The sequence below is a fragment of the Cinclus cinclus genome, chromosome 6 (assembly GCF_963662255.1).
Source record: "Cinclus cinclus chromosome 6, bCinCin1.1, whole genome shotgun sequence".
Lineage (NCBI taxonomy): Eukaryota > Metazoa > Chordata > Aves > Passeriformes > Cinclidae > Cinclus > Cinclus cinclus.
In genome coordinates this window covers 8,730,279-8,744,297 of record NC_085051.1, presented here as the reverse complement: position 1 = coordinate 8,744,297, position 14,019 = coordinate 8,730,279, and the positions used below count along the sequence as shown (strand labels likewise).

The 14,019-nt window shown below is 51.9% G+C and overlaps 1 protein-coding gene across 1 annotated transcript in view; it reads left to right on the top strand.

The window, feature by feature from the left end:
• Nucleotides 1-6,857, top strand: part of ABTB2 (ankyrin repeat and BTB domain containing 2) — a 110,996-nt gene extending 104,139 nt beyond the window's left edge. Inside the window, exons 10-17 of the mRNA XM_062494565.1 lie at nucleotides 841-1,067; nucleotides 1,750-1,928; nucleotides 2,303-2,408; nucleotides 2,558-2,660; nucleotides 3,108-3,198; nucleotides 4,835-4,903; nucleotides 5,296-5,409; nucleotides 6,660-6,857. Of these exons, the coding sequence (XP_062350549.1) occupies nucleotides 841-1,067; nucleotides 1,750-1,928; nucleotides 2,303-2,408; nucleotides 2,558-2,660; nucleotides 3,108-3,198; nucleotides 4,835-4,903; nucleotides 5,296-5,409; nucleotides 6,660-6,857 (1,087 nt within the window). The remainder of the gene's footprint in view (nucleotides 1-840; nucleotides 1,068-1,749; nucleotides 1,929-2,302; nucleotides 2,409-2,557; nucleotides 2,661-3,107; nucleotides 3,199-4,834; nucleotides 4,904-5,295; nucleotides 5,410-6,659) is intronic.
• The last annotated feature ends 7,162 nt before the right edge of the window (nucleotides 6,858-14,019 follow it).

Genomic DNA, 14,019 nt, shown 5'->3' with positions numbered 1-14,019 from the left:
TGGTCTGGCTCTGCAGCACTGAGAGCTGGTTTTAGGCTCTCCATCAGCTGACAAATCCCACCTAAGGGTAGGTTATGAGGTCAGGGTTATGAGATCCTGGTTCATGTTCGGAGATGGAATCTAATCAGGTTGAGGTGGCAACAATAACCTACAGCAGAGTCTGGGTGTCTGCATCTCTGATTTTTGGATTACAAACCAAGAGGTGAATCATTAAACCAGCCAGCCTGGACTCTCCAACCCTGTTTTCAGGGTGGTTGTTCAGAAGTAAGACGTTACTTGCAAGCTCCTCCAGAAGTCTTTGTTCCCAGAAAAAAAAAAAACATTAGTGCGATTCAAGGCTTGTTCTACCATAGGATAAGATGGGGTGATCCTAAAGCTGGGTCCTTAAACCAGCTGGGTTTAGCCCCAGGGAGTGGTGTGGGTGCAAGGAGAGCACCAGCTGGTGACAATGCAGCAGCACAGGGAGTGCTGGGTGGCCCTGCTGGGCTGGGGAATGTCTGGAGCAGCTGTCCCCAGCTGGCTGAGGGACACCAGTGATGCAAACTCCCCAAACAAGACGCAAACAAGAAAGTCTCTTTCTTGCAACTGCCGTGTGAAATTCCAAACAAACCCACCATGTGGGGAGTACAGGCCGTGTTTCTGCCCTTGCTCTGGGGCACCGTTTTCTAGGATGCGGGGTAGGGAAGGCCAAGTGGTTTCCATGCTGCTGCACAGTGCCAGCTGCCTTTGGGAAGGAAATCGTGTCTACTGAGCCAGATCCCTAACCCCAAATCCCCACAGTCCTGTCTGAGTTGATGAAATTTCATTTGTTAGTAAGTGAAATCTCTCGTCCCGGCTCAGGAACGTCCTGCGCAAGCTCCTGACCCAGCCCCAGCAGGTGAAGGGGGATGTGCTGTCCCTGGAGGAGATTTTGGCCGAGGGGGTGGAGAGTGACACCTCCAGCCAGGGCAGCTCCAGCGAGGGGCAGGTCCGGCTGTGCAAGACCCGGATGAAGGCTCTGCAGGAGGCCATGTACTACAGCGCTGAGCACGGCTACGTGGACATCACCATGGAGCTCAGGGCGCTGGGTGAGCCCTTCCTTCTGAGCACTGGGCACATAAAGCATACGTTCCTTTCTTTTCTGCCCCTCTCCCCTAGAAGAGCAACAATCCCAACTGCAAAGCTATCTAATCTAAATTTTAAAAGTGTTTAAGGCTCTTCACAAGTTTATTTTTTCAAATTCCTCTGCTCACTCTTGGCTGGATCCTCTGTTCCCGTGTATCAAAAGCAAGGAGCATCTCTCCCTGTCAGATACCGAGACCTGAAATTCAGTGTTTATCCATGGTTTAAGGTGAAGGAACAAATCTGATCTCAGGCTAGGAGAGACAAAAAGCTTTGAAGCATGTGTGTAACCAGGAGAAAAGACCTCTCACACACAGTCGTGTGGCATTACGTATCCTTACAACTTCAGTTCAAATTTATTTTGTGGTTCTGACTAACCATGAAGCTCAGAACAAAACAGGGCGTCTCTGATCCTTAAAAATCAGCAGAAATTTCCAATTTATGATCCTGGTGCCAGTCCTTTGTCACTTAATCTGTGACAGTGACCCAGTTCAGTCACCTTTAATACCAAGATAAAAATCTATCTGCTGTTAAGATGTAGGCAGAGCTTATTTAGTGCTGCCAAGTGTTAGTAACAGAAGCAGGATAATCTCCTCACAGGCACTTCAGGAAATCACCTTTCACTGTCCCTTTTTCCTGTGGCTGCAGGAGTGCCCTGGAAGCTCCACGTGTGGATTGAGTCCCTACGGACAACCTTCTCCCAGTCCCGCTACTCGGTGGTGCAAACCCTGCTGCGGGAATTTGTCACCATCAAAGAGGAGGATTACAACGAGGAGCTGGTCAGTGAGGGGCTGCAGCTCATGTTTGACATCCTCAAAACCAGCAAAGTAAGTCGGAGTTTTACAGCTGTGTCAGAGCTGAGTGTTCTGGGGTATTGTTGCTGCTGTGCGCAACAGGAACAAGGGAATGGCTGGGCAAAGTCCCTAGGAGTTATGGCGTGGAAATGGCCCTGGAAGCATTTATCTAAATTCATAAACAGCCCCCAGACAGTCCTCACACACACACCTGAGGGAAGCTCTGCAGCTCTTTACACCTCAAACTCCACAGATACTCTAATTCTGCCTTAATTTAAAGCTTGTCCCTCTTTGGGGATGTTACTCCTTGTAGGCTACAGTTGCTGTAAGCCCCAAGTGAGCCCTTCCAGCACATCTGGAACCTGCTCAGTGTTGAATTGCTAATCCCTGTTCCATCCTTCTCACAGAATGATTCCATCAACCAGCAGCTTGCATCCATCTTCACCCACTGCTACGGCAGCAGCCCCATTCCCAGCATTCCTGAAATCCAAAAGACTCTGCCAGCTCGGCTGGGTAAGGTGCTCACATGAGCAGTGAGCTTCTTTTGGTTGCTGCTGAGTTGGGGATTTTTATAAAATTTGTTTGTTTGGATTTTTTTTTCTGAAAAGCATGCACAGTTAAAAAAAAAAAAAAACAACTTTTTTTGTCCTTTTACCCAACAGATCCTCACTTTCTGAACAATAAAGAAATGTCTGATGTAACTTTCTTAGTGGAAGGAAAGCTCTTTTATGCACACAAAGTTCTGCTGGTTACTGCATCTAACAGGTGAGTCATTAACCAGGGGCATAATTAATCCAGCCATGATTATCCCTGAAATTATGTGTGGTAGTTAGAGTGTACATATCCAGCCATTCCCTGCCTTCCCATTCCTTCTCCCAGAGGTTGCAGGGAGAGCTGCACTTGCCCCGGCTTTCCTGGAATCTCACACTGGCCTGGTGCACTTGCAGTTAACTGGTGTTTTTCTCTATTCTTGGCACAGTAACAGGGTTTTGCACCTATCACAGGGTGGGATTAGATTAGATCCTGGAAATTTACAGTTTTAAATTGTCTCTGAACTAATCGTCATTCAACTGAAGGAAATGTTTTGATTTTCACCGTGCAAAGAGCAAGGAGGGATCTTCATTTCCCCCTTGCTGTTTGTGATGAGTGTGTGACACACTAATACAGTTAAATGAAATCTTTTCAATTAAATCTGTTTTAAACCATTCCCAGGTTCAAGACACTAATGACCAATAAAACAGAGCACGATGGCCACAGCAGCAAGACAGTTGAAATCAGTGACATGAAATACAACATATTCAAGGTATGGAACTTAATTACACTTTTTCTTTATTCTTTGTTATCTACTCAGCTACTTGGAAGGCAAGACAAAACCAAGTAGTAATGTCATAATTAGGTAATAAATAATACCCTAATTAGATAATATAACAAGTAGAAATGGAGTACCTTTCAACAGATCTGAATTCCAGGAGTTTTGTGAAATGCCCTTTTTCCAAAGTTCCAGTTTTAAAACAGAATCTTCCAGTCTATATTCATATTTTCTTAGGCAGCTGACTCCTCCGTAATGCAGGAGAAACTAGTCTTCTACTGAAAATTAGTTTTATACTTTTAATACACCGTTTTCATATTTTATGGCACGATTTTCATGCTTTGCTAAGCAAAAAGTAGCTTATTTACAGCAGGTGCATTGCCGGGCTTCATATAAATTCAAATCAGATGATCAGAAATCAATGGTGTCCCTGTCAGGAAAGGCTCAGAGCTGAGAATTGTGCCTTGCTTTTATGACATTTCCATATTTAGTGGAGGAACAGGGAGATGTGAAGTGCAGAATAAATTGTGTAGCTGTTTCACTAAAGGGTTGAGGCTTTCTTTTCTCTTTTTATAAGCAAACAAACCTGGTCTGTTGGTCAGCAGTGCTGTTATCTCAGTAAGGGGAAGTAAGATGACCAGGAGAACATCTTTGTTCTGCTTGTAAGGGGCTGGACAAGTTTTGTGTTGGATAGGTGATACCCAAATTTTGCAGCTCAAGCCACAGCAGAGAAGAAAATGTTACTGAGTATTGAAACAAGCTTCCTGAACAGCATTTGTACATCAGAAGGTTTCTAAAGATAAACTTGTGCTTCAGTGGAGAGAGAGAGAGAGAGAGACAAATGAGAAAGAAACAGGGAAGTATTTCACACTTTGATAGTAAATACAGTCAGATGGGCTAAGGGAGAGGCAGGTCAGGTAGGGTGGAGGATGCTGAGCCACCAGAGATGTGTGTCCTGCTCAGGGCTCTGCCGGGAAGAGCTTTGCTGTCACGTAACTCTGTTACACAAACAAGGCAATCTTACAAGGAGCAGCTTCGCTTTGTTCCCAGCCCTGTTAGGAATGGCAAGCAGAGCTTGCAAGCCCCACACAGCACCCAGGCCACTTCTGTTCCAACACCAGATCCATTCCTTCCCCTGACACGGCTTGGGCTGGGGGTGGGCACATACAGATCAAAGAACAGGAGCTGCCTCTTGCTCTCCCTGCAAACAATTAATGCCTTTTCCTGTGGGCCTGGTGAGGGGCTGGAAGCTGATTAGAAGCCCAGCAGGGGAGGCAAGTGGCTGGGAGGTCCCCGGGACACTCCTGCTGGGCTGGCTGGCAGCTCCACGCGTGACCAGCCTGCCAGGCTGTGCCAGCCCTGATCCGAGACAAGGACAGCGGTGTTGCTCAGGGACACGCTGTCACCCTCAGCCCAAAGTCCCCTGCAGGGCCCTTTTCAGGGCCCAAGAGAGAAAGGACTGTTAGAAAGCAGCAGATTTGCCACGCTAGGGAGTGAAAAAGAAGCCACCAGTGGAGGTGAGAGCCGGCCTGGGACATGATTCCCGTCTGCTCAGGAAGGGGAGCACAGCCATCAACAGCCCCTTGTGACTGCCGTGATAACTTCATGCCTGGCCTTCTTCCCATTCCAGATGCTGATGCAGTATTTATACTACGGAGGGACAGAATCCATGGAAATTCCCACCACTGATATCTTAGAGGTGAGAGAGCTTTTTCTTCCAAGTCTTGCCAAGTGCGCTGGGGCATAAAACAGAATTGAAAGGCAAAATCTATGAGCTAACAGCAGGCTCCCATTCAGTCCAGGAGCATACTTAATGCTTGGAAATGAGCTTAAAAGTTTCAGAACATCCCTGTTTGGTGTGTGGTGTCGACAAAGGAGAGCAAGCATGCTTGTGTCAGGAGCTTTTGCTAAGAGGGGGGATGTGTCAGTCTGTCACTTCAGCATGGAGTGGCCTTTTTGCTGTTTCATGAGGGCTTGGCCATTAAGACAGGGAATCAGGGACTCTTCAGAGAGGAAATCATCCGTCCTGTTTGCCTTCCCCAGGCCTTTCAAGCCTCATGATCTCAAATAGCCTCTCTCTTGTCCCCCTAGCTGCTGTCGGCTGCCAGCCTGTTCCAGCTGGATGGCCTCCAGAGACACTGTGAAATCCTCTGTGCCCAGACCATCAGCATGGACAACTCCGTCAGCATCTATAAATATGCAAAGGTAGATCCAACCCCTCTGGTTTGAGAATCCCAGTGAGCAGCCTGTGTGCTCCTGGTGGTAACTAAAAACCCCAGGTGGGAACCCTCCCTGCAGGTAACAGCCCCCCAGCCACAAAACGAATGAGATGATTCCCAGCTCCAGGCTGGAAAGTCCTGCACAGCCCCGGTGTGTTTTCTTGTCTGAAGCAATCATGGATGAAATGGATGGGGATCCCTGCAGAGTAGGGGAGAGCTGTATTAGCAGGCTGATACAGCAACATCAGCAAATCCTGAGGGATTCAAATCCTGGGAGCAGCAGGGGCAATTGATCACAGCACAGCAGCTACAGCATAAACCCTTTCTGAGAACCCCTGCTGCTAGAAAATATTCTTCTCCACTCCAAAAGGAGCATAAAGTCTGTTGTGTGACAGATACACACCTCTGTAACAAATAACCTAAATTGGAGAAATACTCCGCCCTTCCTGGAATTTTGCAGGATCAGATCTCTTAAAGACAAGGAGAAAACCGCACAGAGGGCTGGCAATGATTTTTTTCTTAATGGTGTATGTATTATCCCACTGATGCTTTTTAATTTCTCTAGCATTGGGCTGGTTTCTTTCAGACCTAAAATTTAACAGTGTGCAGCGCTAAAAAGGGGAAACAGCATTCCCTACTGGCCATTATATACTTCTCCTTAAATTATTATTTGCACAAAATTCCCAGGAAGAAGCTGCGTGTGCACAGAGCTTCTTAATACTGAACTTGAGTTTTGTTGTTCTCGTTACTGATCCTGAAGCAAAAGGAGCCAGATCCCAGCCAGAAATCACCTCGTGGTGGTTCACGAGTGCAGTATCCCTGTTCTCCTGCGTTCAGCCCCTTGTTTGTAGGGACAAGGCTCCCATCCTGTGACCCGTGTCCTGATTGCCCCGAGCCCTGCTCACCATCTGCCAGCACAGAGCGTTGTTGTGTGTTGTGGCTCAGCCAAACAGGTACCTTGGCCACCTCATCAGCCAGCTGCTCTTCTGCAGGGAGGGAAAGGGCTGGACTGCAGGCCAGCAGGGGAAGGAATTAAAAAAGCCTGGATGCCTTCCTGCAAAGAGCACCGGGAGAAATTACCAAAGTCCTGCCTTCAGTGCTTTTCCACTGTTACTCCTGTCTTTCGGTGCTTTCTATGAGACAGAAAGGAGAAAAGCGTTAGGAATGAGAGGCTCAGGGATGTCATTCAGGTCTGTGACGTACAGAAGGGGTTAGTAATCCCGCTGTCTTCCTCAGATTCACAACGCACCAGAACTGGCCTCTTTCTGCGAGGGTTTCTTCCTCAAGCACATGAGCTCCCTGCTGGAGCAGGACTCGTTCAAGCAGCTCATCTACGGCAGGAACAGCAAAGTGCAGGGCCTGGACCCTCTGCGGGACCTGCAGGCAGCCCTGGCCGGCCGCCTGCACTCCGTGTACGTCACGTCCAGGGTGTGAGGCAGGAGCAGACCGCGGTGGAGGCGGCGCTGGGGCTGCTTGCCTTCTGCACCTTCCTGAAAGTGCCCTGAGCAGGCACCCCCCGTGCTGAGGGAGGGGGAGCTGGCTTCTCTGTGCTGCTGCCGCTGCCGCAGGAACGACACCGTCACGCAAACACCGCTGCCGCGGCCCGAACACCAGCCGAGGGTGCAAGGGCAGAGCCCGAACCGCAGAGCTCCGCGCTGCCCTTTCCACGAGCGCCGCGCCGGGCTGCGGAGAAAGAGGCAATTGAACTAAGCCCGGCGCTAATACGTGGGCTTAAGTTCATCCGCACAGATGTTTTCCCTGTAAAAAGGCTGCCCAGAAGGAGTCTCCTGATCCTAAAGCCCATCCCACGAGCCATCTGTCTGCACACAAAGTACTTCCCCTCAGCAGTACCAGCGTCTGGCCCTCGCAACAGACCGACAGAAACTTCCACCAGAACTGTTCGCACCTTGAGAGAGAGGTTTTGTATGTTCAAAGCTGAGTAGAAACTAGTACTAACACTGAAATTACTCACTCTTTAAACCTAATATGAAGAGCTGAGCTGGGGCAGGGAGGGGAGAGTTGGGGATTTGAGTGTTTTTAAATAGTTTCACTGTGCCAGTTGTTAATCTGGATCTGTTTTGAGGAGAAGAAGACTGTCTGCCCTTTTGCTGTCAAGGTCTGATCGTGTCAGTCAGTCACTTTCACCTTAAAAGCCTGTTCCTGAACATTACCTGTGAGACCTGACATCACAAAAGACACTCTGTAGAAGGCTCAGGTGTAGCAGGAGCTGGCACTAGGCTGAAAAACTGCCCAGTGGCAAAAATAGCAATAAAATTCTCCCCTGGCCTCCAAAGAACATCCAGTTCAGTGGTTTGTTCTCTCTCTGGAGCTGGTTGGGATTAAGGAAAGACCTCCAGGTACTCCCACTGAGCTTTGCTAAGCACCCACCAAAAATCATTTGCCAGGACACTTCTATTTGTTGTAGACAGGTGAACAAGAGGAAACCAAGCTTTCAGTGGAGAGCTGTTTATTCCTTATTAGAAATTCAACAATTTATTCCCATTGTATCTAAACACAGTGGAAGGAGGAGGCTCAGCTGGGCCCAGGCTCCAAAGCACAACACAGACACAGTTTAGATAAAGGGAAGGAGAAGAAACCACCAGCATCTCCCAGCAAATCCATCAAAATCTGACATGGCCTTGTTCCTAAAGGATTTACACAGAGGCAAATTGCATGCATGGATAAGGATTTTTAGTCAGCTGACAGACAGGTTGGTCAGGGCACACTCCCTTTGTGCTTTAGGTACACATCTGCTGAACATCACTAGCTCCAATAACCCTATTTATTACAGAAAGCCATACGGGGGGGGGGTCAAAATTATCACTGAGAAATGCCACAGAAGGCTTTATTTTGGAAAGTATTTTTAAGTAGCTGCTCCAGCTATCTGTACAAATATGTAGGTCCTCTCTTGTTGCTGTAATATTACAATGCTTTGTTTAATTGTACATTAATGTTGTCATTTATGTAAATGTACCAGGATTTTATTAACAACGTAATTTTAAAATACACAGGTGCTGTTATTTATTCTGTTCCTCTAACAGTAAGGAAAAAAAGGATTTAAAGACACTTACGTGGAAAAGGTTGTTGCAGTTGAAGCATCTTCTTTTGGTGTAAATATACCTAATTTTAGGGATACAGAGGCATTCATTGCCCCTTCCTAGGCTCAGACATTTTTATGAAGTTAAAAGTTTTAACTTGTATTTTTCCCTAGCTGGAATAAGATTACCTGCTTTCCAGTAGAAAGGAGCAAATGGTAGTGTCCAAAAAAACCCACTTAATTCCAGGATTCTTCTCTGCAGCAGGAAAAACAGTGAAGGTTAAAGCAACTGTTATGCCAGAAGTATTTAAAAAAAAAAAAAGCAGGTGATCCTTCCCTTCCATGTCACCTCAGGATCCCAAAGGCCAGAAGGGCTCTGGTTGGTGCTCTGTGGGAGGATTGATGTCAGAGCACAGGACTCATCCAAGAGGTAAGAAGTATAAAAGCTTAAGAGAAAGAATTTGACCCAGAAGTACGGGTGTTTTTTTTCTCCTTATTTGGGAGCCTGCCAGCATAAACGGTTCTCGAGAATCATGGAATACAAACACCTCAGATTCCCTTTGGAGCACTTTAGTAAGTAGGCTAAACAAAAATTCCTTGTGAAACCAGTGGTACGCTGCCTGTATTTTATAGAGTGCTGCCCAGAGAGCCTGAGAAAGTACCAGAGCAGTTTGCCCAGCTTTGGGGAAGTGCAGAACTTTGCTGGCCATAATGACATCATTCCAGGGAGCAGAGGAAATAAACATCTGCCTGAACAGGCTCGGTGACTTCCAGCCTGAAATAAAGCCTTTTTTGCTCTCTAATAAGGCTTTGCACAGCAGGCAGGCCCTGGCTAATGCAGCACCACCACTCACAGACCCTTTGCCCTCGCCAAATGCTGCCCAGGCAGGCAGACACTGCTTCCTGCACCTGCCACAGGGACACAGCCAGGGGGACACGCAGGGAGAAGGCAGGAGACTCCCCTGAGAGAGGAGTGGGACAGCAGGCTGCTGTCACACCGCTTGTGGCAGAGGAGAGGGCTCCAGAGCTGGATCTGCCTCCCCAAAGGGCAGGGTTCGATCCTGAGAGATCATTAATCCACAGAATGTTGTACTCTGTGTTACTTGCTCGAGAAAATGAAGGGCAGAAAAAGAGGTGTCTGGTGATAGTGATGAAAAAGCACAGCAGAGCAAGGGGAAAAGAGCGACACAGCCCAGAGCTGGAGTCATCTCAGTGCTGTCCCTATTCCTGCTGTTCAGGCACGGGATTTCACCTGGTGATCCTTTCTCCATGCTTAGCTCAGCCAGGAGAAGGTTTCCTGTGTCCCCTTTCTACATCTCTCCATCCACAGTCCTCACACCCCCAGGAAGCCCTGCCCAGAAACCACACGCCAGGGCCCTCACAAGGACAACCTGTGATTCCCAGGTGCACGGGCAAACAAAACTCCAGCTCTGGAAGCTCGAAACTCCCAAGGGAATATCACCTGGGCCAAATGGAAAGGACACACCTTCCTCCTGCCCTTTTGCCAGTGCTTCCCAGACAGCTCCCTTCTCCCTCAGGCTGCTCTGGGATGTGACACCTCTTCTGGCAGCACTTCCAGCTCACAGCAGCCTCGGCTTCCCTGGTCCTGCTTCCTCCCAGGACATGGCAGGGGTCAGCCGGCTCCGGCTGTCAGAAGAGCTCAGGGGTCTCCGAGCAGGCGGGATGATTCCAGTGACAAGTAGGTCACATCTCGCCGCCACCTGCAGGGAGCTGCTCAGCCAGACGTGGTTGCCACATTTGCCTCCAATTAGCCACAGGACCCCATCACTGCGGGCAAATTCTGGCCATGGGAGAGGAGGGAGAGATCCTGCTGCAGCGGTCTGGAATGGCCAGACACCGACCTGGAGGGTGCGGGACAGGTGCACCCACCTGGGTGCTGGGATGTGCAGAGACCGGTCCTGGCCCCGCGCTAGGACGGGCTGAGCCGGCTTAGTCCGGGATTAAAGGCACGCTCTGCCATTAGAGGCACACCCGGCTCCTTCCGGCATTCCCAGCCCCATCTGCGCAGGGTTTGGAGAGAGGGAACGGTGAGGGTGTTCATCCCTAGTGTCCAACGCCATACCTTTTTTGGGGGGGAGGGAAATACACCTAGAAACTGTAGGATCATAAGGATTTCCAGGAAAGCAAAACAAGGAAAGAGATGAGGGAATAGGCTTCTAATTTAATAATGATTTGAAGATGTAAGAATGATTCTCGTGTCTTTTACAATTCCCTTTTTTATTCCTGGAATAATTTTAGATTTTTTTTTTTCCTTTAACAAATCATCTACATTTAAGAGGAAATTAACGCAAAATTAATGCAGGGAGAGATTGTGGAATCATCATGGAAAGGTTTGGGTTGGAAGCCTCATCTCTGAGCCTGTCCTGGGCTGGCTCCTGTCCTCTGGCTGCAGGTGGACATGCAAATGATGGAGAAGTTCAGGGAATGCTGCTTTTCCCTGCCTCTGGCAATCTGGTCATTAAAAGGAATAACTGACCTCTTCCAGCAGGGAGTCATTTAAACAAGAGGTGCCAAAAAGAATTGGAGCTTCTGCTCCAATGAAATCTGCAAGTATCCAACTTAAAATCCCCTTTGGATTGTCACAGGTGCAATTCCCATGGACTGGTCGCCTTGGCCAGGAGTGTCCAGTCCTGCTGGAAATGCACTGGACCAGGATGTCATCTTCATTTTAAGCAGGTAAAGACCCTCTGGGTGATCCTCCAGTCACTGGAAGGAACGAACTGGGCTCCCAGGGCACTAATTCCAGCTTTTGGGAGTAGCACAGGAGCCTTTCCCTTGCCCAGAGGGGCAGGTAGTGTTTCCCTGTCTGGGACAAAGGAGATGGAAAACACGCTGGATCAATGCAGGGAGAGGGGCATCCTTGGGGATGGCAGATTTCCCGCTGCAGTTCCCATCTCCCTGCAGGCGCAGATGATCCCGAACCGGGACAAAGCGATGCTCCCAGCACATCCCGGGTCGAGCGGCCCCAAACGGGGCCGGCTGGATTTAACCCCCCGGGAATGGCCCCGGTCGGGCCGGGCTCCTCCGGAGGGGCCCAGGTGAGGCACGGGGGGGACCTCGGGGTCCCATCCTGTACCTCCCACTACCGCTCCTTCCTCCTGCCCTTATTCCCTCCCTCCTTCTCCCCTTCTCTGTCCCCTCCTCATTCCCTTTATCCCCCCTCCTCTCCCTCTTTCTCCGCAGCCGCGGGGCTCGGGGGGCCGGGGAATAAAGCCCGGAGCCTGGCGCTCCCCACCCTGGCTGGGAGGGTCCCCCCATGCGGGTCACCAGCACCGCCCGACACCGCCGGGGCTTTGCCCACATCACACTGGGGATCCCCGGGGGCACCCGGGCAAGTCCTGCCAGTCCGAGCTCAGGAAGAAATCCCGAGCTATTGCTGGGACCAAACTCAGGAACGCCGCGGCGGAGCGCGGGGAACAGCGGGGCCGGGCCGGGGGCACCGGGAGCGGCTGAGCCGGGATCGGAGGGGAGCGGGGAACGGGAACAGCTCCGAGAGGGGAACGGGAACAGCTCCGATGGGGAACGGGAACAGCCCCGATGGGGAACGGGGACAGCTCCGAGAGGGGAACGGGGACAGCCCCGATGGGGAACGGGAACAGCCCCGATGGGGAACGGGGACAGCTCCGATGGGGAACGGGAACAGATCCAATGGGGAACGGGAACAGCCCCGATGGGGAACGGGAACAGCTCCGAGAGGGGAACGGGGACAGATCCAATGGAGAACGGGAACAGCCCCGATGGGGAACGGGAACAGCCCCGATGGGGAACGGGAACAGCTCCGAGAGGGGAACGGGGACAGCTCCGATGGGGAACGGGAACAGCCCCGATGGGGAACGGGAACAGCTCCGAGAGGGGAACGGGGACAGCCCCGATGGGGAACGGGAACAGCTCCGAGAGGGGAACGGGAACAGCTCCGAGAGGGGAACGGGGACAGCCCCGATGGGGAACGGGGACAGCCCCGATGGGGAACGGGGACAGATCCGATGGGGAATGGGGGCCGCGGGGGATCGGAGTGCTGGCACAGGGATGTGTCCCGGCACAGGGATCGCTGCCTCGACACAGGGATATGTGTCCCGGCACGGTGACGGGTGTTCTGGCACCGGGATATTTTCCCAGTACAGGGATGGGTTTCCCTGCACAGGGATCGTAGCCCCGTCCTGGAGCAGGAAGGCGGCAGCAGCGGGAGCTGCGGGAGATGCGGGCCGGGGGCACCGGAGCTGCCTCGGCCGAGCGGGGAACGGGGAGTTGCTGTGGGGCGGATTCTGCAGGGGCCAAACACGAACATTTTGGGGTAAAATCTGAATTAATGTGCAGAAGAGAGAACGCACAGTTCGGGGTAAGAATGGTGATGGGCGCTCCCCGGAGGGACCAGCTCGGGCTGGCTCTGTGTCACCGGCAATAATTTGCTTTATGGAACGAGACACCCGAGACTGCCGCGGGAATGCAGGGCTGGAGCCGGGAAGGAAACCTGCTCTGACTGCGGGAATGGGAGCGGGGGGTGACTGGAGCCGCCGCCGTGAAGGTGAAGTGCGAGGATGTGCAGCGAGACGTGGACACACGGATTGTAGGATCACCGGTCTCCGTACAAAGGGTTCTGTGGAACGAGCGCATAACGAGAGATGCATAACAATCCCTCCCTCGCCATCCTTCTCCCAAACCCGCTGTGTTTTCCGGCTCCCGGGGGAAGAGTTTGGGTCTGGACGAGAATTCCCTCCAGGGGGCGGAATTCCTGCGCTGTCCTGCGCGGGGCCAGGATTTGGACTCGATGCTCCCGGTGGGTCCCTCCGGCTCAGGCTGTGCCGCGATCCCGTGCCTTTGGGGGTGCAGGAAAGGGGCTCGGCGGGATTTTCCCCGCCGGCTCAGGAAGGGTTAAAGGACCCCGGGACCGCGGGACCGGCCGGGGCTGCTCGGGCCCGGTGCTGCCGCCCCGTGGGGAGCGCCGGGAACTGCAGCCCGGGGCGGCGCTGGACAGCGGGACCCGCCTGGGACGGCACCCCGGGAATGGTGGGGCATCCCGGGAACGGTGGGGCACCCCGGGAACGGTGGGGCACCCCGGGAACGATGGGGCACCCCGGGAATGGTGGGGCACCCCGGGAATGATGGGGCATCCCGGGAATGATGGGGCATCCCGGGAATGGTGGGGCACCCCAGGGAATGATGGGGCACCCCGGGAATGATGGGGCACCCCAGGGAATGATGGGGCATCCCGGGAACGGTGGGGCATCCCGGGAATGGTGGGGCATCCCGGGAACGATGGGGCACCCCGGGAACGGTGGGGCACCCCGGGAACGATGGGGCACCCCGGGAATGGTGGGGCACCCCAGGGAACGGTGGGGCACCCCGGGAATGGTGGGGCATCCCAGGAGTGTTTGGGGCACCCTGGAAATGCTGAGACATCCCAAGGATTGCTGAGGTGCCCCAAGAATGCCGAGCCATTCCCTGCCCAGCGCACTCGGCAGCACATCCCTGATCTCACATCACTGTTCTTGCCCTGTTTCACTGAGAAAAAAAATTACTTTCTCCATAATTCCATGAAGC